Genomic DNA, 24,780 nt, shown 5'->3' with positions numbered 1-24,780 from the left:
AAACTCTAGTCTTTCTAGTTTCAAGAAAAGAAAAGTTTCTTGTCCAGTTTTCTCGGAATACGAAGGATAACAATCATACAATTGCAGTTGTTTCATAACTAACTGAAAAATTTAATAGTTTCATTCGACTCTGTGTATAACAGAGTATCTACATATTTTCGATGTTTTGAATACCTTATCTCCTTTTTCTCCTTTCTCACCCGGTGGTCCTGTGATTTCTGTTGCTCCTACAAAGGGCTCAGTAGCGGTTACACCCGGCAGTCCAATTTCACCTTTCTGACCTTTGTCACCTTTCAAACCCTCGAATCCAAGACCCACAATTCCTTTTTCTCCTTTAGGACCTTGCATTCCAGGTTGACCCTGAATAACAATACACTTATTTATATATCTAAGAAACGTTAATAAACGCAGAGGCTTACGAAGATGTTTGAACCCCCATAAAGAATTGTTAGTAGTTTAACCTTGCTATATTTGTCGGATCTTTTTAACCCAGTCATACTTTTATTTTCTTGGCGTCATTTTGTTTGTTTACTTTTTTCGATGTAGTTTCATTCTTATTTTGACCAACTTATTTTCAAATTTGAAAATAGTGTAAGAAAATTATTATTATACCGTGTGCTTCTACTTTTTCAGTAATATTTCAAATATATAAATAAACTTAAGACCGTAGCGAGATTCAACTGTTATAACTATATGAAAAAGATCATACTACTATTCGCTTGTGCTTTTTTTGTAGCGGAGAGCTTTTGCTTTGACAGCTTTAACTTCGTTATTTTGAATAACGTTTCTACATCACGTAGCAAATATGTAGAAAAATAAAGGATAGTAAAAATAATAATAATTAAGAAATAAGAATTATTCTACAGCAAGAAGTAAGAATCTGACACGATGACATACTTCGCTAATTCTGCTAAATGCATTAAATGAGAATACAATAACAGGTCAGACATAAGCACATTTTATTTTCGGTTTAAAATACTTTAAAAGTATTTTCAAAATTTTACGACTATACCTGAGACCGTTTCAGGTACATGCTCATGTATATCAATAAAGTGCTACCGAAAGATTTTCGATTATCTCGGAAATTAAAAGAGTCCAACATTTTGTAAAACGAAAAAAATTGTGCATAACATCGATCTCTACAACATATTTAGCCTTTAACTATCCGCGCCCTGAATTTATTCTGTACTCCATATATATCACTGTGTGACTGAATACATATATTATTGTATTGGAATAAGAAAATACATCGTCTTGATGAATTATGCTATTTACTAGGAATATAACCATAAATGAATATAATAATTGATAATAAACAAAGGGGAACTGATGAAATTGATTTTACATTATTATTCTTTTTATACCAGCGCGGGTAGTTGAAGGTTAAAGATAATCAAAATTGGTGAGCGAGTAGTCTTTCTACAAGTAGACCAATTATTTTATAGATACAAAGAATTTTCTAGACGCAAGATGTGTGTAAATAATAAATTATTTGCAACAATTCTAGAGTTTAAAAGTGACATAAAGCAAACTTCAGTTAGAATAACTATATAGATCCTACAAATTATAACAGAAGTTTTAAAAGCACTTAAAAAATCATTAGCACTTTACGCTATCGTTGACCAGAAAAGTGCGCAATACGTAATTATTGATGAAAGCATCAAGCACGATTATTGATTATTATAAATAAAAAGTAAACAATCCTATAAAGTAAACAATGTACTACATTTAACAATGCTAAGGAACTTCATCCATGGCTTTAAAAAAATTCTGTATTTTTTAAATGAATTGTTTTTATCAGAACATATTCTATCGCCAATTAAATATAGTATCCATATTTAGATCTTATTTATTTTGTAGCAAACATTTAATATTGCGGAAGAATATTATGAGAAATTATAGAGCTTTGCCGAATACATAGAACGGTAACTTACGTAAGGACCGCGTTCACCCTTTGGTCCAGGTATACCGTGTTCTCCTTGAGGTCCTGGTGGTCCAGGAGGTCCTCTCACACCATCACCACCCGGTTCACCTTTTTGACCAACAGGAAACATTCCAGCAAATGCCGGCTGACCTTTTTCTCCTTTGGGACCAGTAGGACCTTTAAAACCACGGGGTCCTGGTTCGCCAGAAATACCGCGATGACCCGGTTCACCCTAACAGGTAAAAGAATTTCAGTTTATTAAGATATAAATACTGTAACATCTAAATTACAATGTTTAAGTACTTTGTTCTTTACTACGTTACAGTGAATGAAGTAAAGAACACAAACGAAACTACTTCATTATAATTCCATCCATTGGAAGCTTCTTCAAATAAACGTTTCAATTTTCGATACTTGTAATTCTTACTTTTTCAAATTCTCTATTCGCTTTCTATAAAGATTAAATTTCTTCTGATAACAGATGCAGACGTGATGTTTCTAATTAATTAAATTTTATACACGTTCATTAACGAAAAAATTTCTTCTCGGTACTTGTTTCGACGATAAAAATCTATCTAAACATGTAAAAACAATAGAAACAATTATGGAGCATATCAATATTTAATATTAGAAATCAAATCTGCTGATCCTTTATTTAATACATCTTCTACTCAATAAATATCTAAATTTTTATAGTCTAGATTAAAGAAACCAAAATCAAAAAAACATATTTCTTTCGTCTTTAAAACATTGTTATTGACCATAGTAGTTTTGTTTGATATAATTGTGTATTATGTAAATACATGAAATCTATGTCTCATTTATAACGTCTACGTACATCCGTTCCGTTGCAGCCATCTCGACCAGGAAGACCAGGGGATCCTGGTGGTCCTTGTACTCCAGGAACACCATTTATACCAGGGAATCCAGGCATGCCCATTTTTCCCTAAAGAAACACGATACATTAGGACAATTACGAGCAGCAATTAATGTATACTGATTTCGGACTGTTGTCGATGGTACGTACTCTGTCACCTTTCGTCCCACGTGACCCTTGAGGACCGGGGTCACCTTTTTCTCCTTTCGAACCTAGGAGACCTTCTGCTCCAGGAAATCCTCTTTGACCTTTAGGACCTTGCGGCCCCATAACACCCGGTGGACCCTATATACATATATCATGTCGAATAAATCATTTTATACCTCAATATTCAAACGATACTTCGTTAACACGCTCAATACTGAGCGAATTTTGTATAAACTTCTCCAAAACGTCGCGCCTATTAAAAATTGCACATGGTAAAGAGTTTAATATATTTGTAAAAATGATATTTTTTTTAACTTCTTTTAGACTGAACGTTTATTTATTACTACGAAAAATTTTGAAATTAGAGAATGCAGTGCGAAAGTGCAGCAAACATAATTTTTCTTATATATTGTATAATAATGATACTAACAATTATTTCTTGTAATGTATTTTTCAATCACGTAAACATTACTTAACGTGGAAATGAGTTCAAACGTGTACCAAATTTATACACATTTATAATTCACAATAATTATACGTTCGCTATTTTTATGTTTTGACAGCAAACTTTATGGTTAAAACATTTCGTTAAATAAAGTGTGTTCTTCATACAAAACCATCTCAAATTTCACAGAAAGGGATGATAGTGATTGCAATAATTCTGCAGAGAGATGCGTTCACTTAAATGTAATATGTTACCTGTATTCAACAAAATTATTTTTAATAAATTATTAATTTCCTGTCATATTTGGAGATATGACGGAATAACTTACTAGTAGAATCGAATATTGAATTTGGACCCCTTATAAGTATTTGAAAAAATAAAAATGGCACATTTAATTAGACTCGAATACTGATTCAATAATATCAAAGTTTTATGAATATTTTAATATAAACTTTATATTCCTACAAACTATTCTTTTTCATTCATTTCTTGAAACAATACAAAAAATTAATTAATATTAAGAATTATGGAAGAATTCAATGAGCTATTTCTAAACAGGTACAAATAGGTTTAATAAATAAAACAATTATAAGTTTTATAAGGAATACGATATATAAACCTGCCACAGGATTCTGTTCTTCAAGATTTAAGTTACTACCTGCGAAAGTTCCGAATCTTACTACAATTAAACTACGTACGAGTACGTTTTCAAAATCCGTAAATACTATAGAATTCGAAATTGCATCTCTTGTAAAAATTGAATGTATTGCGTTTGTTACCATTGAAACATTTTTACTTTTGTGTAGCATTCAAAACCCATGAAACAAAACTCAGACATAGATCTTAATTGAAATTCACAAGTAGAATATTGAACTTGATTCGATAATCACATATCTCAATTATAAAATGGCAGACAACACTCATTAAGTATTTAATATATAGTTCTTTCATCGCCACGCTGGATTTCCTCAAAATATAAAAATGAAATATTCTTAATAGTTGGTCAGATTATGTTAACAATAATTTACCTCTAATTAATAAAAGTCCTGCGCAGAAAAATTATGTATATTATTTCTCATTATCTGCCATAGTCACTCTGCAATGTTTTATTTCAGATACAGGATCGATAATATTCATTAAAGAATGACTGAATATTAATGTTCTTTACAGAAATATATACTTACCCTGGAACCTTTTTCCGCGTAACACTTTGGAAAACAACAGTCTGATCCTGTGCAATTTTTCTTGTGTCCTGGCATTGGTACCTCCAAATAGCTGCCTACATAAGTGTCCGAGCTTCCAGCAGCACCATATCCTCCTTGACCTTGCGAGTATCCTGTATAACCAGTCGATCCACGTCCATGAGAACCTACAGAGCTATAAGGGTCTCCGGACCCACGATTTTCTCCAGCTCTTCTGTCGTAAGTATCCTCGTAACCTCGAGATCTTCCATAAGCATCCACGGGACCTTGTCCCGCTTCTTGTCTCTGGCCGTAGGATCCTCGATCTCCTTAGTAAAGAGAAAATTAACCGTAGGTGTCAAACGATACGACTAGGAGAGTCAAATCTGAATAGTGTAAACTTTAAATTTAAGTTACCGTATATATTAACACACTACAATACTACTAAAAAAAAGTAGTAACATAATTTTCGTAATATAGGTATGAGTATATGAGCATATAAATGTAATGAGTTATCATATTTATAGTTTAAAGATATAAAGAAAATAAAAGGCAATGCAAGCAAGGCTACTAATCAGGATAATAGATTATAAATGTTGGTGGCTTGGAGTGAACTTGACTATGCCACACTGAAAATAATCTGCTTTCGTTTATTTTAAAACACAATTTTTTTATTTCTTGCATTTTAATAAACTTTTACGATAGGCGCAGGCTGAAAAGATTTCGACCGACTTAATTTTGCAATTCTGTAAATCAATTCAAATGTTGCTTAATATTAGCTATAAAAATTCTGGTTTTTAACAAATCCGTACATGCAAAAAAGTGATGAAGCTAATCGTTTTAGGTTTTTAATGTTCCATAACTCCTTAAGAAAACGTCATTACGTCATACGTTATCGATAAGATCTTTTCACAATAATTTTCATGATAAATTACTGGACGAACCAAATACATTAGAATCTGCCAGCTATAAGAAGGTAAAAAGAGTCATGATCACGATAAATCCTGGATTTCTATCTCCTGTTACATTAAGTGAATTGCTTCGATTTAATGGGACTTTTGTGTACTAGTTCCGCAGCACTTTGTTAAATGGTCAAATTTTATTTGATAAATGAAAAGAAGTCGTGAGATTTGGTCGTACATATTTCAAAGTTCACTCTACGAGTCCGGATAATTAACACGTTGGGTAACTAACACCCAGGTTAATGAAGATTGAGAATAATTGTGATTCGGCTAGTCGAATCCTTACCTTAATTTTTATTTTACTACTTTTTCATTTACTTGAATTAACTTAAAGCATGTAAAAGCTTAAGCATTTATTGGGATTTTTCCTATTGAAACAGTTAAATGTACTCTTCACCAAATAAATGATTAAATAATTCGACATAATCGAACAAAACGTCTAGTATTCAAAACAGTGAATTTAACAATATAACAGACTTAATTAAAAAATATTACAAAATAACAATGACGACATCTTTATGACACACGTCTTCCAATATTGGACTGCGCATTACGTGATACAGGTTTTGTTGTTTATCTTGCGTAAAAAATAATTACAGTTTCTTAACGTATTATTATAAGTACTACTAATAAATAGATACTAATTATTATTAGAGTAGCATTATGATGAAAATGATTAATAAAGGAAATGAAACTTCAATATTTATATTCTATTACTTTTTAAATTATGTCCACCCAAGTAGTGGCAAAGTATACATCCTACTGCTTCAAATTTTAATATTCTATTAGCCTATTAAATTTTATGGAATGCCATAAACTTGTGCGCGCGCATAATCTGTGGTATTATCGATTAATAGGAAACTATTACACAATAGTGTAAAGGCAAAAGATGAACGATCTCATTAATTAGCAGGTTGCAGTTGAAACCGTAAATCTTGCAGTATTGTACAGAAACTAACAAGTAACAGGAAGGCAAACGCTTTTCCTTGACAATATATTAATAACTGATATCACAAATTCTGTAAAAACCTAATACTAATTTAAATTGATTCCCTTCACTTATGTTTGAGTATTTCAATAATTAATATTAACAATTCAATTGTCGTAAATTTTCATATGACGAATGAACTACTTTTTTTACCATTGTCAGTTTTTATGAAACATAAAAAGATTAAGAACTATTTATGCGTTAATTATAATATTCATATAAACTCCATTTTATAAGATGATTCTATTAATCCCAATTCAATTCACTATTATGTAAACACGAATAATAAATACATAAATAGTAGATAGAAATTATTAAATAAAATCAGAAAACTATATTCTGTTATGTTACTTTTAGAATGTCTCCTTTTTGTAAATAATATGTTTTATAATGACTTTAACCTACAAGATATTTTATTTTTCTTCGAAAGCAATTTTAATCAAAATATTGGTGTTGGGCATAATTATTAGTCCCTTAGAAATTTTCATTCTACTGTCTTCATTTATTGCCATAATTGCATTTCATAGGAGATTAAAATTCTAAATAATCGACAGCTACATTTTTCTTTATAATACAATGCAATTTAAATTACCATAACCATCCTGGTATCCACCAGGCCGAAGACCATATTCGGTGTCATCTGTCTGTCTATTATAATCGTCATAGTCGTTCCGATCGTCATTCCGCCTGTCTTCTTCGGAACCTAAAAATCAGAGAATATAAAATACGTTAACATGCAAAAATAAAGAAATTTTTATAATCATCTCGGAAAAAAGGACTGAAGTAAGTTTGTTTAATTATTTTGTGAGCATTATTTTTATCGTATGATTTAGATATAATTTTCTTTTTATTTCAAAGTATACATATATCTAATTCAAGACACTACGAGCAAAGTACGTTAAGATTTTCGTCATAATTTTGTAGTGTTGAGAACATAATAAAAAAAATTTAATATAATTTTCTATTCATTTCGTAATACTCATAATGCACGAAATAAATTTTCGGCAGCGACAAATAATACATTTTTATTATTTTAAATTAGTCTTCTCGAATAGTAGAAATAGATTTTTAAATCATATAAATAGAAAATGAAAAATAAATTGGTCCTTTTTACTGTGATTCATTTTAACTTTATCATAAAATAATTTAGTGTAGAATGTATACGACCAAAAAAATTTTAGTTTTAATATGAACATTTGACGTTATGATTACCTTCGTTATTGGAAAGGAAAGTTTTCCATCGAGATGGGGGATTATAATCGTCGTCGCTATTTTTTGGTTTTCCTATATCACCTCGCCCTAATGGAATCACTGGTGAATAATCCTGAAACAAAAAGAATAAAATTTAACATTTTCTTAACATTTTAGTAAAATAAGATGAGAAAATATATAAAAGAACTCATAATACTTTCTATCATTTCATTTAATAATTACCTTTTGTCTTCAATCACAGAAATGAGATAATAATTATTAAAAGCCCAACAAACAAACCATTATCCCCTATCAAATTTAATAATTATTATCTAGGGCATATAAATTTTATACAGTTTCAATAATATTCGTATGAGGTCTTCAACATTTTTCATTTTTTAAGATGATAAGAGTAAGATGACGTTTTCTTTTTATTAAGATTCATTTTCAGTTTTACTAAAAAAAAATTGCGGTTCGCCGAAGGAAGTATCCTATAATGCCTCGATGAAGTTAAGTCTTAAAATGTTGATTAATTATGAAGGTAAATATAATATTTTATCCCCATATTATTGCTTATGCTTGTAATAAGTAAAAATTGTTTTTAATTTGTAAACAGATAATTCATGTATATTATTTATTATGTTATATAAATAAGATATTCTTCTAGTTAACAATTTAAAATTATGGAAGGTATGTCTATATGTAAAAATTATTCTAGATTAGATTGTAAAATATTTTAGAAAATTAATGATTTATTTATTAAAAAAATAATATCAATTTAAGCAGGGAGTATGTACATTTTTAATATAGTCTTCTATCAATTTCACGTACATTTCATACGATGGAAACCGAAAACAGATCGTGTAAACTGTTTTATCGACTAAGTTTATCGATAGTACCTTCTTAAGTTTGTATATCGATCGTTGACACAAAGATGTCTAATGGATTCTGGGAGAATTGTAAAGCATTATATCCTATACAATCGTAGAATTTGTGTAATTAAAAAAGTAAATAATACAAAATAATTATATAAAATATATTCATTAAAATTTTAATAGAAAATATGATTTTTGTTATTGCGTTATAAACGTATTCTTAAAGATTGCAAAATATTCCATTTTCAAATCATTCTCTGATGCAGAACAGAATGAAATTGTTATCTATTTCATATATAAAACAATATCAATTTTTTATTCTTAGATTGCATATTTTCATTAAAATCTAGATTGAGGTATATACTTAGGTACTATAATAAAGTGTTTCTTTACTTTAAAATGCATTCATTCTGAGAGCATTTAAAATGATACATTAAATAAAAGTAATATTAAAGTAAATTTTGAAATAAGTATTTAGTCAACTGATGGTTGCTAATATATGTGTCATGTGATATAGAAGAAGTTCTACTTCTGAAGAACTAGAATGAAATGTACGAAGTAAGTTCTTTATTCTTATTTTTTCATACTTGCAAAGAAGAATAGATTAAAAATATTCACGTTGAAACTAAAGAACACATCTAAGTAAGCACATGTATCAAATGCATAGGATACAGAGATTAAAAGTATATTCAACGGGATCTTCTTTCTCCTTAATGCTTCCGAGGTAGTGTTAACCGCCGATAAGTTATCACCTATGCATCTTGAATGCACAGCACAGAAGTTAGGGTATGATATACTATGTCCATGTTAAACCAAATATGACTCATTTTCAACCCGTACAACTTTTATTTTCTAGCTTCTTTGTATGAATATCCTGTAAAGTTAGTTCATAACGTGTCGTGTGCACATTATTACGTCAAAGCGTCTAAAAAATAACATTTTAATATTTATTTAGCATCTCCAGCATTTTGACTGGTTCCTTCACTGGAAAAATTAGAAAATTACTATCCAATAAACTATAGTTTATTCTATCCATTTTAGGTTCATCGTATAAGGTTTATCACTTTTATATAACCTATATCTTGTACATTTTTAATTAAAAACACATTTTGAAAACGTCGCATTTTTCAAACCCCATTTATTCTTACAGGTCTATTTATATTACCACCATAACTTTGGTGGTCGTAAATTAAAGAGCATTACCAAGTTCATCTGCGAAAACAATTTTAATGAAACTCGATTAATGTTATTAATTTCAAGGAACTATTCCTTCTAAACAATGTCGAAATCAGAAAAGAGTGATTTCTATTGTACCATATTTTTGTATACGGATACGAGAACATAATCCATATTAAACAACAGAATTTAAATAAAAATATACAAGTTGTCATGGAACGATACTTACGCATATTGTACAATATATGTATAAATATCAGATAAATTCTTTCCATTTCAGATTCACTAATATTAAAATTCTTCAACATAAATTTTATACTTATTCTTCGTTACAAATGGTTTATTTATAACAGTGGTATTAAACTTGTTACAATAAATGTAATAAAAATCTGGATAGTCCAAAATACTTTAACTTTTCGAAAAGTAGTTTATATCCAAGGATGCAAATATACCTTATGTATATAAGAAAATATTAATAATAAATTATTGTAATTTTAATAATTTCTGCATTGCAAAAAATTATAATCTAAAGAAATTTGTCGTGTAACATAATTGTACTAAAAACTGTCAAGTTAATCAAAAGCGACAAATTTCAAGGAGTACATTTACGTTTGAAAATTGTGTGTGATGTATAAGTTCGTCTTTTACAATCGGCATATCAATTAGTTCGAGATTCTCTGTATATTCATAGTGTGTCTAGATTCATGGACCACTTGCTACCTCCGTTTCTTGTCTAGCCCCTATTCCATGTCCGGCGAGCATAACACAGAGATTGGCTCGATTCAGCGGATGCGTCATCATATTCGCAGAAAGTCATTGTCTTGCCCCCGTTTTCACGTTTTATCCTTTTTACGTTTCTGGATGGCACGCACTGACAGGAAACGCGGGGAGATAGCCTGCTCGTTATCGTTTCGAAATGACGTGCCACGACTCTGTTCCTCTTTGATTCCCTTCTGCCGGACCTTTTCGTGAGCATTCTGGCCACGATTAATGATACTCATTGTCAGAGTGGGCTGACTTTTTTCCCCTAAAATGCTGAATGAAAACACGAGCGTTATCGAATCCAAAGATAATCATGTCCCGTCAACACAAGCTAGAGTCGAAGTGAACACGAATAGAAACACAGGAACGTAGAAAAATCTATAAACTTTTAAAGTTAAGAAACTCGAACAACGGCGGCTTTATTAGCAGGAATTGTAGTTAGTTATGTTTTATAGTTGATGAGTTGTAATAAAGGTAAAGAGCTTGAGTAACAGCATATTTATAGTTATGAATGATTTAATTATATTTCTATATATCTATATTTTATAATATATCTTTCAAAATCCTTAACAAAGTAGATCATTTTCTCAGCAATATTTTATTTTTGGAAAGTAATCTACAAAATATACATGTTTTCGCAACAATTCGCATTCCGCTTATATAATATAAAAGTTTCTAAAGTACTGAGTATTCATCTAGAGATGATTATTCAACAAATAAAATATTTACATTGACTACCTCAATTGTGTTCTTTTGATGAATAATTTCAGCACTTAAAATAATACACGTAAGTGGAAACGATAAAACGAATTTTGCACAAAAATATAATGAATTATTGTACATGTGTACATTAAAATCCATAACGACGTGGCTACAGCGTAAATGAAATAACTAATTATGTTAGAAATGTTTGATTGTATTATATTTTAGAACAGCAGAATCTACATGAAGTCTACTGAATCATTACGTTTGTTACATATCCATATTACGTTTCTAACATATTCGGGAGTTACATTAAAATGCTTAATCAACAGAAACAGAAATTGATATTTCGTGTAATTTCTCGAAACATGATAAAAGAAGTAAATTTTTATCAAATTATTGTATTATTATCATGAAATGATATAAAAGTGATTCAGAAAGTTAGTTTGCTCAAGTTCCTATATCCTATTCATAACTAATTTGTAGGCACTTTTTAGATATTTTAAATACTTTCTAAATAACATTCAGAAGTTTTTATCGTTGATTCTCCAAACCTACGATAGCATGGTAGATAATTTACGACGACCTCGTAGCGAGTTAAATATGAGAGGGATTTACTGACATCATTCCTGCAAATATGTAAGTGCAACATTTCACTTCCTTCGTTTAGCAAAGTAGGAATACAATCAATGTATAGTTTAATTTTGTTGCGGATTAAGAAAAATAGGTTCATTTACACTACAACGGTCCACAATGTTTTTCGAAATGTTTTTATTATAGAAATATGGAACGCGATACATATGGAACGCGGTGCTCCGATTGTACGGTTTCTCGTCTTGGATTTAAAACCTTATTGACAATGGACAACGATCTTTATTTTTCTAATGAAAAAGAAGTATTTAAACAGAAATTGAAAAATAACAATGATAACCAATGTACTGCGGTCGTCTATTTGTTATCACTTTTCAGTTCTAAAGGACCAGACTTTAACTGAGTTAATAAAATAATGTTACACATTCAACTGTTAAAGTATAAGAAGTACAATTATAAATGTTAATATAATTTATCTTTAGTTTTCAATTAAAAGCATTGGAACATATAGTATTTATACATAGTAAAAATTAGATACACCCCAAATATTCAAATACTTACTTAATTTATTGAAATTCTAAGCTAAAAGTTGTTGATAAAAATGTATCAGTATTATGTAGTTATTTATAATGCGCTTATTACCAAACAATGAATTGAGGATATTAAAGAGTTACTTAAGCGTATCACGTGCGGCTGTATATTTAAATTATTCTTTTCATGTGTAATTGAATCGAGTCACTGCAATAATATATTTAACACATATCCGGCAGGCACTTTGTGTATCGACATCGACCAAAGGCCAGCATGTTTTATATAAAAACAACACAACTTTCAAGTGATTACGTATACTTCAGGTATTTTTTTCTACAATAATATTTCAGTTTGTCAAAAATCTCATTTTCATTTATTTATTCAGATTTGAAAAAATAAGAATCATTCACTTATTTCAAAACCCAAGTGATCAATTTTCGTCATTTGGCCAGTGATGATTCTGTGTGAAACGATAAATTTTCATCATCCGGTTGGTTATATGTTATGAGAAGAATATTTTTAGAAGATTAAAAAATGGATATCTTGCTGTCTTAAAATACTAGAAAAATCCTGGTTTTTAATTCGATAAAAATAATATGAAAATTTATAAAGCATAATTGTAATAAACTTGTTTGATTATTGTATTTAGCAGGGTAGAATGCATCAAAAATATATAAAATCCGTAATTTAGTAATAACTTAATACAGCAAAAATAATAAAGAAGAAAGTTAAAAGAATTTCCTAAAAGTTGCAGAAAGAATATATACTTACACACTACACCTGTGATTCTGTCGACAGCAAAGAACGTATTTATTACGTATACATACACTGTATCTACTGACTGAGAAAAATATATTGTTCATACAATACAATGTTTGAATAATTTGAACAGCTCACTAATAGTTTGAATAGTTTGAAGTATTAACACGTTTTCTAGCACATGAATTTTGTGAATTTCTTATAGATATTTTTCGCTTTTTTCGTAACAAAAATGAATGTTATATTAAATAATTTGATAACGTCAGCCATGTCAAATAACGCATTTGATATAAAATATACCATTGGTAATAATTTATTTAGTTTATACATTTAAATATTTTGTATATAGTTTGAAAAGTTAATTCAAATTACTTTAGAGATTAAGAAGAGGATCTTAATTATATTGAAGATAAAAATTAATGTGTTTCCAGGGATTACTATAATTATGTCAATTTTCAAACTTATTCTCCAATCCCACTCATCAGAAGTAATGAAGATTAAATTCTTCTTCGTAGATTAACACTATTGCAGCTATCAAAGTTATCTTAAGTGAACTATATTAAAGCAATTCCACTTGACACCCAAAAGCATGAAGATTTCAGATGATGAACTTAATTAGTAAGTAGTAAGCGAAGTAGTAAGTTAAAGAGAAAGAGCACCCAGTGACGTCTAAAAGTATGCAACGTTTTGGAAATTTTTTTGTTGATAATTATCAAGTGAAAAATTGTTATCTTCGCTAGATAATTAAACGTGATTTTCAGCTTTATGTTAATACTTTTTTGAGTTAACATGTTTCAAAATGGTGGAGTTATTTGTTAGCTTCGAAACTTCTTTTCGAAAAACATCTATTACTGGTGCACACACTTGCAGATAGTTGGTACCTTTGAAGATAAAAATTTTGAAAGACGTATAAATAGAAGTATATTGCCTACAATATATCGTACGGATTTTCTAAAATTTTAATTATTGTTGAAATGGGAACACCTTAAGCTGCAGAAACTAGTTTTTACCCCAGAAATTTAGCTTCAAATATTTATAAGAAAATAAATATTTGAGATATTGACAGATCATACACTGCATTGTGGAGCATGGTATATAGAATATTCCTTTCAAATTTGAAGAAAATGGACATCTGGCTTTAGATATCTTGCATTCGCCAGCATGAAAAACATGGTTTTGAAAAAATCATGATAGAAATTTTAAAATATTCTTTTATAGTTGCGAAAATTTGTTGAAGTACTTTCCGGCAGTTATTCTAAATCAATATTTCAATATTTCTAATTCGAAAAGATTACTTGCAATCGTTTTTTTTTCTTTCTTTGTTTCTAGATTTCAAGTTTTTCTTCGACTTTCACTTGATTTTGATGCAGCACTCTTTAATTATCGTTCGTCCGTATACAATGCTGTAATTTCGCCGAATGTTTAAATTTTGAAACATTCTTTTGCCAACATATTCTATATACTTGATACTTAAGGAAATTAAAAAAGAAAGAAATAATTCTCTTTACCCATCTGGGTAGTTTCCTCTTTAAATGTGCATAAATAAATGTACAAAGATAAATTAGTTCACAAGGATTTACACTTATATCAGGAATTGCACTATTTCTACTAGGAAAAATTAAACAGCTTTAATAAATAGAAATAAATGTAATTTGCACGTGTATCAACTACAACAAGTTACAACATAATAAGAAATAATAAATAGAACTCATATGAATGTATTTAATACGAGATATACGGAGTAATACCGACTTTAGTACGGTTATCGTAGCTACAATTAATAAAAGTAACTAAATACAGTAAATACGGTCAATATCGTCCAGTTTCTAACACCGTAACCAGTAATATATCGCGGAGATAGTACCAATATTTATTACTAATGTACTAAACTAATACACATGTAAGAAGACAAACTATAGACTAATTGTTAAAAAAAAAAGAATTCTAATACGGATATTAAGTCAACAAATTATATGATCGTATGAAGATTTCCAATACCACAACTCCAATGTTTTTATTAACAAAAATAATTTTATGTATTAACGCTAACCATATCGGTACTTTGTATAAGTAATTTATATTTGTAAAAAAGGGTAAATAAGTTAGATTATAAATTTTTCTTAGTGGAATCAGAAACTAAAAGAAAGACCACAATTGGAAAGATTTATTATTAAAAGATTAATCGGACAATATAGGAATTGATATAGAGTTAAATGAACGGAAGAAAATGCAGGATTTTTAATCAAATTTTGAAACTCGTCATTTGATTGGTTCGCGGTATGATTAGTGTTAATAACAAGTACTCCATAGTGTCTAGAGAATGATCAAATAAACACACGTTTTAAAAATTGATTTGCTACTAATAGGAATACAAAACTGTTAAAGATACAAAACTGAACTTTAAATAATAATATAATAAAGACGTTTTTAAAAATATGATTGTAAAAAAACTGTTAAAGCAAAATTCCTTTAAAATATTATGGCTAGAAATAATATAAAGATAACTTTAAAAGCTCGTAAGTGTATGAATTATTCAAAATTTCTCAAGTAAACGATATCGAATACAAATCTTCTGGATTCTAAATTTGCATGTCTTCTATTCTCCTAATTTTTATGAAAAGTCTTCAAACATTTTAGCAACCTTAATAATAAACACATACAACTTTCTCTTTAATAGAAAGCTAATTATATACAAAGATACCAATTGCCCTTGAATTAGGAACAATTTGAATTTGAATAAGAGGTATTAGCTACACTTACTTCAGATCTAAAGGAGGACTTTTATAGAGCCCCGGTCATTTTCATTAAAACGATATAAGCAGTAGAATAAAGTAATATAAAATACGAAAAAATCATATTTTCACGTGTCTTCGTTATTTGATATCTCATCGAATGATTTCAAGAAGACTCTAGACAAACTGTCTATATAATTTGCGCATATACATCCGCGATCCAATTGCAACCAGTTTATATTCCATTCGTCACTGTTCTATATCCACCTAGAAGAAGGCAACGATCTACGCGACGAGTCGCGCGACAACGGCAATTTCGTTTAAACGAAGGCAGCCTAATTTTCTTATTTCAGATAGGCAGATATCTTTTCGTGACGGTTCAAGAATTGTCCCTTTTATCGTGGTATCTTGGCCGCCTTCGTAAATTTACGGTTACGTAACCAGCCGGCGCAGAATCATCATCTTGGATCTCGGTCGATCCTTCTGTCGATCCTCTTGCAGCCCTGCTCCCGGCTTTCCTCTTCCCCTTCGTTCGTGGTCCCCCTTCTTCCCTTGGTTCATTTCGTTCACTCATTCGCCGTTCGCTGCCGATCTACCGGTCTTTTATTTGCGGCCCTCCGTCACATTCAGCCGATTTAACGAGGGACGTTAACTCCGGTGTGAGACCGGGCCACGTTAATTTGTTCGCCGGTGATTTTTACAATCTCGTCGGACGCGTACTCGTAAAATCTTCGTGTTTGCGTGATGAAAAAATCACAGCGTCGGACTGCGGCTATTTCAAGCGGACGCGTGAATGTTTAAGATGGTGCTTGAGGGAGCGGTGCTGTTTTCAATGACCCTTAGGGTTTAAAATTAAAGTGGACCGAGATATGGCCGATAACCGAGGAGTTTCACATAATTTCTTTGCGAATAATAAATTATTATTTAGGCAGATCATACAGTTGAAATTGATTCTATATTATTGAGTTTATAGTGTGCGTAATCCATTGGGCTTTGCGTCCATCTTGATGTTCTGGTACCTTATCAGCTTTGACTAATAAAATTGAATTCTGAACAAAAATCTTACGTCACATCTATAATTGGATGTGTCGCTAAGAACTCCCACAAGTTAATAGGATGTGGATAATTGTAAAAAAAGATTACATATCACCTTTTCACTTTTACTGTAGCTATGTGCTTAAAAATGTAAAATGATAGAAATTAGATACTATTATCTATTGCAATAGAAAATAAATTATTGTAATTAACTATGCTATATAACATATTATAAAATACACTAAATAGAAAATTCATATAAAGATATAAAAAGACTATTTTTAATTTTTTCGTATTGCAAATCATAATAATATAATTTTTATTACGCAAAGGAATTGCCAAATTTTAATAAAGAATGTTTCAATATTTAGAATGTGGTATAAACTGAATATGTGAGAATTATGTAATAGGACTTTCAAAAGAACTTTTATAGTACCATTTTTATAATATACAAATTCGCATTTTCATACACGCGGAATGAATACATACAGATTAAAAAAAAATTACAACACTGTAATAATTAGTCTGTATCTATTTCAAGTCATATAGTTTAATTGCATAATGAAAACATGAAGTACAATAGTTCTTGCAATACAGTAAAACAATTTTAAACGCTAAAATGATTCACAATCACTAGTCCACCATCCACGAAACAGATGGAGGAGCATTAATTAATTTACAGCCAAATAAATCATTTGATTTTATAAATCTACTCGAGACAACATATAGTAAACTATTGCGTTTTAATATTTCATTCGCTTTTATAACTCGCAATTATGAAAGGCGATTTTGAATTATTGCCCGAGAATGTAATTCCGAAACGATCACACATTAAAGGACACGAAATAAATTTCGAAAGATTTTAATGATTTTATCGGTCTGTGTACTCTCAAGTTTTTCTATCTCATATCAGTCAAAAGGAATAATAATTTTACTATGAAATTCAGATATTAATGCACAGGCAGCGGCACATCGTATGCGTCATCATAATCCTCTAACATTACGATATTAATTTCCGAATTGATCCCTCACTCATAACTATACAGTATCTCGTTAATAGCAAATTGATAACCATAATTAAAACTTCGTTGAATACGATTTATTTACTTAGTTGGATCGTCTGGAAGTACGCTCGCCGTGCAATTGAGTTTACAGCGATTATCATTAATACCGCTACCTCTATAAACTTGTTTCTCCGAGTTAATACATTCGCTATGATACAAGTTACTCTCGCCTCGTGAAACGATTTTTCACAGTTCACGCGTCGCAAAACGTGCGGACCGTAAAATAATTAATGGGCACATCATCGTTCACAAGTAAATCTACTTTTACTGATATTAATGATTAATTTTTCCCATCTACGATATATCAATCCTCTCAACTAGATAGAGAGATTCATTAATTTTTCATACCTTTATTTTCAAATTTTAATGGAACTGATAATACCAATAATAGCTTGGCTGTTGTTGTTACTAATCCCAGTTAAATTATTACTATTATTCTGAATAATTAGGTTAATTTGGTTTTAATAGTATTCTATTATGTATTGTAATAGAATATTATTAAATATATTAGTATTAGTATATTATTATTATATGTAAGATTGGAAATTTTATTGTTATCAATGCATAATTTTACATATATAGAGTGGTAAACAATAGAATGTAATTGGACAGATTGAAATTTGTGAAATAAATAACATAGCAGAAACAGATACAAACAATAGAGGCAAATTACGTGGAAGCAAGTGGACGCGGTAAGATATTTACATGACGTGAGTGAAAGTGAATATTGTGTAAACTGAAAGAAAGTGGAAAATCATATATGTGTAAACACCTAATTGGTGAATGAGAATATTCAAATTACATTTAATATCAATAATAAAAGGATTAATATTTGCAATTGCTATCTTTAACAATGATTTCTGTAATACTAACAGATATATGAATTCATTTATGTCGTAATGTTTGCTTGATATGTTGCATAGTATTGGAAACTTCTAATTAGAAAGAAAAAGAAGTTCCATTGCTTTAAATTTGCTTTTGAGAAATGCATGTTACATGTTTTTCTATCCGTTTACACGCTATTTGTATAGAGACAAGCACATAATAGTAGCATAAATGTGACCTGTCAACTGAATCCTAAAGAAAGGCACAGTAGTAAGTCGTAAATACGTAGATTTTCCTACTTATATGCATACACCTCCACGCAATTAATAACGTTAACACACATTGTACCACATGCTTTTATTATAGTTTAGTTGGAGTATGTATAGTTCCTTGCGAAATAATAACCCATCTTTTTGAATAATTCACAATATTAAATCAATTTCATTATTCATTATCCGCCGTTATAAAGTAATTTTATTTATTCCTTCCTGTCAGCTGTTACGTTTAAAGTGTAAATTACTGAGATTAATAAATACGTATTACGTAAAATCCATACAGGGGTAGTAATTTATTTGTATTGGCAGAAAATTAATCACATTTTACTCTCGATAACCGGTTAATCGAAATACTACCGGTTGGATAACGCTTCAGTATGAGTAAAGGAATAAAAATATAGGTGAACTAATTTTTATGGGCTGAGTAATCGCTCCACATGATTTCATAATGAATTAACTTCAAAACTTAATGAGGTTTAAAACGTCTAAAATGTGAGTTTGATGATTTAATTTTCTCTATAATAATATTTTAACGTGTATTTGTTTTAGATATTTTTATATGTGGCTATAGTGGAGTTAACTGTACGCTATCTACAGGCTATACAAAGTTATTGAACGTGAATTGCTTAAAATAATTATTTCATTTTAAAAGTATCAACTTGCTAGAAAGTAATTTTAATATAAGGTATAAGTCAGAAATGTGTGCATGTTTAGTTCTTGTTAAAATATTCTAGAACAGTTTCGCGAATCATATTTTCGAAAAATATGCATTTACTTGATCAAGTTTTGTTCATAATCAACTTTTTAATGCAAACTCATCAATTCAAATCAACTTTTATATGAATATTTGCAACACAAGGTTGAACTGCAATAAATTCAACACAAAAGTTCTCCATAAATTATAGAACGCGTCGTTTTATTTCAGATTAGAGTAAAATAAGAATTTTATTATTTCTCTTGTTAACAACAGTAATACAGTTATTTGAAAATATGCAATTATCAATTGAGTAGACTGTATGTTCTGAATTTTCTGATTTCCAAAAAGATTATGAAAGTATTTACAGGGCTTCGAGTTATTTTCGTTACACTTAAATCTCCTATAACCATCTCTTCAAACTAATGTTTTAAAATACAAATCTGGAATAACATTACCAAGTATCTGTGAAAATAAACTATACAGTTTTTCTCCAATCCGTGTTTTAAATTTGTAGTCTGCAATGATTGTGTTATTGCCATTCAAAATTTAATAAATTTACGATATAGTCCATATACGTTAACAATAAAGAAAGGTTTCATTTTACACGTACACAAATAATATTTGCGGATAAGAGTGAATGCAACTCAAATTGTGATATTACTGATTGCTGAAGCGATTGTAGAAGAAGCGATTTTTGCATATATTAATGAAAAATAGCATTTTCTTTGTAATCCTTATACATATGTAAAAGGAATAAAAGTAAAGAGTTTGTGATTAGTTTTAATCAATGTCAGCACAATACTAAAGAAACTTAAAGAACGAGTAAGAATAACATAGATATGTACAATTAATAACATAAGAAATAATTAATAATTCTACTAAATATATTAATAATTACAATAACGACATGTGAGTGACGTAGTGTTATCGGCATATGAGAATTATGAAAAATTATTAAAATAAGATATTGGAAGACTTTTAACCCCGTGGCTTATAATAACGTGTCAGATTCCCGGTAAAGATTTTAAACAAAATTTAACAAGCATAAATACTACTCAACTCTTCTGAATTCAAATTAAATATTTTTCTTCTGTTATTAATAATTATACAATACTTTAGAGCAAACATAGGCGTAGAATATGCCTAGAATTTGTCTCTCTTTTCAATAAATTATTAATCGCAAAGTAATTATATCGATTATAGTTGAGAAATTAATCGTAGGACAAGGGGTTAACATTATAAACAAAGAAAATCACAATAGATATAATCAAATAATTTCTTAACGCCCGAAAATGATTAAAATAATTAATTAATGATTGGATGCTTGCGACGCAATAGTCAACACTAAACTACCAGGCGGGTCCTGTAAATCTGCCTATAATAACAGATAACAGATATTTCTTTGAGAAATAACTAAAGAAATTGATTTAGCAATACGCAAACTGAATTGTAAATCAGTTAAAGTCTCAGTAGACGTTCTCTTGGAGTTTTTATAGAGAAATTTCAAAAAGTCAATTTAACTGCTCGACAGTTGTAGTGTTAGACACTAGGGCAACCACCAGCCCGTTAGAAAGTTAAAAACGACAATTAAATTCGCCAGACAGCGGCAATCAAGTCCGAGTCAATTTCGAACTATTTTCAATAGTGACTAAGCCGGCTCGCGTGCGCGTACGCATAAGTACGTATGCGTGTACATGGCGTAATAAAATTACAGTGCGCGCGGTTACGATGCCGTGGGCGGACTGGTCGCTAACAGACGACTGCCCTATTTCGGATTTAACACCTTTGCGTTGTCCACGGACGGCAAATCCGCCAGGACCCGTGGTGTACCCCTGTTATCGCGTCCACGATTGATCCTCGTTTTATCGATGTCCTCAGCGTGCAACGCCCGAAAATATGCTCCTCGAGAAAGAAGAGTGATGACAGTCGTGTGTCCGAAATTGCAACGCTGCTTATCGAAACCATTTTTTGCTATGGTTTGTCGAAATTTAGTTGTTTCATATCGACAGGCAATACTTGTTTCTTAATAATTCATTGCAACTACTAAAAATGAGCAGTTAAATTGATTTTTTGAAAATTCTCTATACAAACTCCAAGAGTACATATATTAAAGCTTTAATTAGTTATAAATCAATTTACGCATTGCTAAATCAATTTCTTTGATAATATCTCAAAGGGACATCTGTTATCTTTTTAATAATTGCAAGAAGAAGAAATCAGAAATGGGTCATTTTGACGCGTCTGGTAGTTTTAGTGTTAAAATAACAAGTTGTATTTGTGAAACACCTAAAATGTTAAATGTCTATAGGATAAGCCTAAAGCGGGTGTGGATTATCTATGAAATTTATATCTATTAACTATTTTAGTAGCTGTTTTCTTTCTGGGTCGTTTATTAAAATGTTGATAGAGGAAAATATGGCAGCATGTTAAGTAAAAAGTTACGTTCTCTTTAGAAAAATAACTTTTCCTTTGTTGCAACAACTGGGAAGTAAAAATTTTGATAAAAAACCCCGTTAGTAGATGCTAAATCTTTTTAGGTCTGGGTATTTAGTTACATGAAAAATTTAAAGTCAATCAGTCAAACGTAACTGGAGTTGCTGCGCTCAAAGTAAACAGAAAAATGCTTTCAAAGTTATGGTTGAGCCGGCTAGCTAACCGAGCTACCTGCATCGTTTCGTTCGGAATATTACATCAGTTCTTTGAATGTTTACATTAGACTTTCTTTATAATGTTTGGAAAATATTAATCCATAAAAATTCATAAGAAAAGCAGTTTCCTTTAAATTTTCAACAGATTTTTTAATATTGTTACGTCATGCCCATTTATATTGATCATAATTTTCATAGTTTATGGATCAATACTATTTTTATTGTTAAAAAGTCAAGACATTACTTGTGTAAGAAAAATTGAAAAATCTTTTCCTTCCATGAAATATTAGTGTCAAATAGGATTTAGTAGTTATTTTATACTCCATATTCAAAGATATGACTGGAAAAAGAGAGCCATCGTAATTATTTGAAAAAAAAGGCGACTCCTCGTATGATCTTGATCTTGACATATATTGTTAAGGTCATTGCCCTATGTGCCTAGCCTTTTAAATGTTTCAACAGTGAATATTGGTTAAAAAATTATAAAGCATTAAAATATTAAATTACTTAAGTTTTTCACTTTCACGGTCATTTATTGATGTTTCTTTCAATATATAGGTGTATGCTTATGCATGAATTTCATTTAGATAATAGAGATGGGCATTGGTGAGGCTAGTGTTTTCGGGGTGAAGCTAACAGGGCTCCGCCCCTGCCCCTGCACGACCACATCGCAGAAACTAGTACCATTAATACTAATCTCTATTATCTAAATGAAACTAATTTCTATATATTATGTGAAATAACTTACAACCAACCAACCCTAATCTAATCTAATCTAATCTAGCGAATTATAGTATGTAATGTTAAATACATTTTTGCAAATATCTTGAAAACTAAGGCCGAGCAGCTGTAACATATACAGAAACAATTTGTTCGGAATGATATCATTGACACTGTATTGTAAGTTCTTTTAAATCAGTGAGATGGTGGAACTTCTAAATAATTGTCAAAGTTTCCTGCGAATATGCAACATGTACAAAGATACGTTGTTTCGAATGATGACTTGAACGATATACTTCAATTAAATATATTAGTTGAAATTAAGTAATTAATTAATTATGTATGCAACTAAAATGGCACCCAATATTATGTTCATATTATCTAATGTAAAAATATGGAAAAAATTCATGACATGACTTAAAAAATACGAGATAGCTTTAATTTTGTATATAATAGAAATTCCTTCGGGAACAACTTCGTTATACAAATAGATTTGTATTAATAAAATCATATTAATGAAATCATATTAATGAAAGTATTGTTTCAAACACGTTGACATTGTCTTATCAGAATTAATTTGAACATCGCGATAACTGATTTATGAATCATGCTGCAGATACAGTGTATATGCTGTGTATATAAGCAATGAGTAATAATTGGAAGTCTAGTTATTAAACTTTGATGAACATATTCATTTAGGTTATACATACGATTACTTAAATATGTTGTTTCTGAAGCATGTAGATCTTATTAAATGTAATTATATGACTTACAATACATTGTATAAGTAGTCATAATGGCGATTACTACTTGATCTACTTTATTAGATTCCAAATATCTAATTTATATTATTTAATACAAAAAATAGACTATTTTAATGTTGAAATATAATTTGTGTAGAAAATTTGATTACTAAATGTACCAGGTACAAGTCAGAAGAAATGGCCTCTATTTTTACGAAGTGATGAATGATAGTTCTCTTACGAAAACTTTGCAAGTCACAGTGCCCTTTCAATTTAAGACTTTCTTACTGAAGGAAGGATTCTGATAAAACTTCATCTTCTCCATTTCCTTGAATCATAATGAAGGCAAAAGAATTTACATTTAGTATTTCTGCCATAATTAAGATGAATGTGACAAAGAAGTTTAACTGGTTTTCAACAGAAGGTTAACAATGATATCTTCCGAAGTTGCGAATACTTGTATTTGCAGCTTACAATTAGATCTACATATCAGTAGAAACTATAACAAATTTTTATAAAGTAGTATTGCCAATTAGAGTAGTGCTTCTTTGGGTAAAACTTGAATCGTGTATGAAATTTGGTAAACATGAATAAATTTTACAATATCAAGGAGTGAAGCCCAATGGCTTTTAGAACAAATGTTTTTATTACTTTAAATTGCATAGACTAATATCTATTTACCAAAATATATTAATGTGTAAGCGTCATGGCCTGTATGATACATAAATAAATCAATTAACGTAATGTTTTTTTTCGTGTAAAAAATAATTTATCTAAAGAATGACAATTTTAAAATTTCAAACTGGTAGGTTTTTAATGTATACATACAAATTATAACTGTAATACTTGAAATTATTTAGTAAACAAATCAAACTGCAATACGTTTCATAGTAAAGAAATAGAATTTTGTGTTTAATTTTGTTCTGTAAT

At 29.8% G+C, this 24,780-nt stretch overlaps 1 protein-coding gene across 1 annotated transcript in view; it reads right to left on the bottom strand.

Annotated features, from left to right (window-relative positions):
- The window catches only part of Col4a1 (Collagen type IV alpha 1), a 42,885-nt gene that overhangs the window by 13,329 nt on the left and 4,776 nt on the right, over positions 1-24,780 (bottom strand). Inside the window, exons 3-9 of the mRNA XM_031971673.2 lie at positions 7,737-7,848; positions 7,117-7,227; positions 4,578-4,903; positions 2,952-3,086; positions 2,763-2,870; positions 1,935-2,156; positions 175-360 (exon numbers count right to left, since the gene is read on the bottom strand). Of these exons, the coding sequence (XP_031827533.1) occupies positions 175-360; positions 1,935-2,156; positions 2,763-2,870; positions 2,952-3,086; positions 4,578-4,903; positions 7,117-7,227; positions 7,737-7,848 (1,200 nt within the window). The remainder of the gene's footprint in view (positions 1-174; positions 361-1,934; positions 2,157-2,762; positions 2,871-2,951; positions 3,087-4,577; positions 4,904-7,116; positions 7,228-7,736; positions 7,849-24,780) is intronic.

This window comes from Nomia melanderi, chromosome 5, assembly GCF_051020985.1.
Source record: "Nomia melanderi isolate GNS246 chromosome 5, iyNomMela1, whole genome shotgun sequence".
Taxonomy (NCBI): Eukaryota; Metazoa; Arthropoda; class Insecta; order Hymenoptera; family Halictidae; genus Nomia; species Nomia melanderi.
Note: the sequence above shows the minus strand (reverse complement) of the source record. Positions and strands in the feature narration are given on the sequence as shown.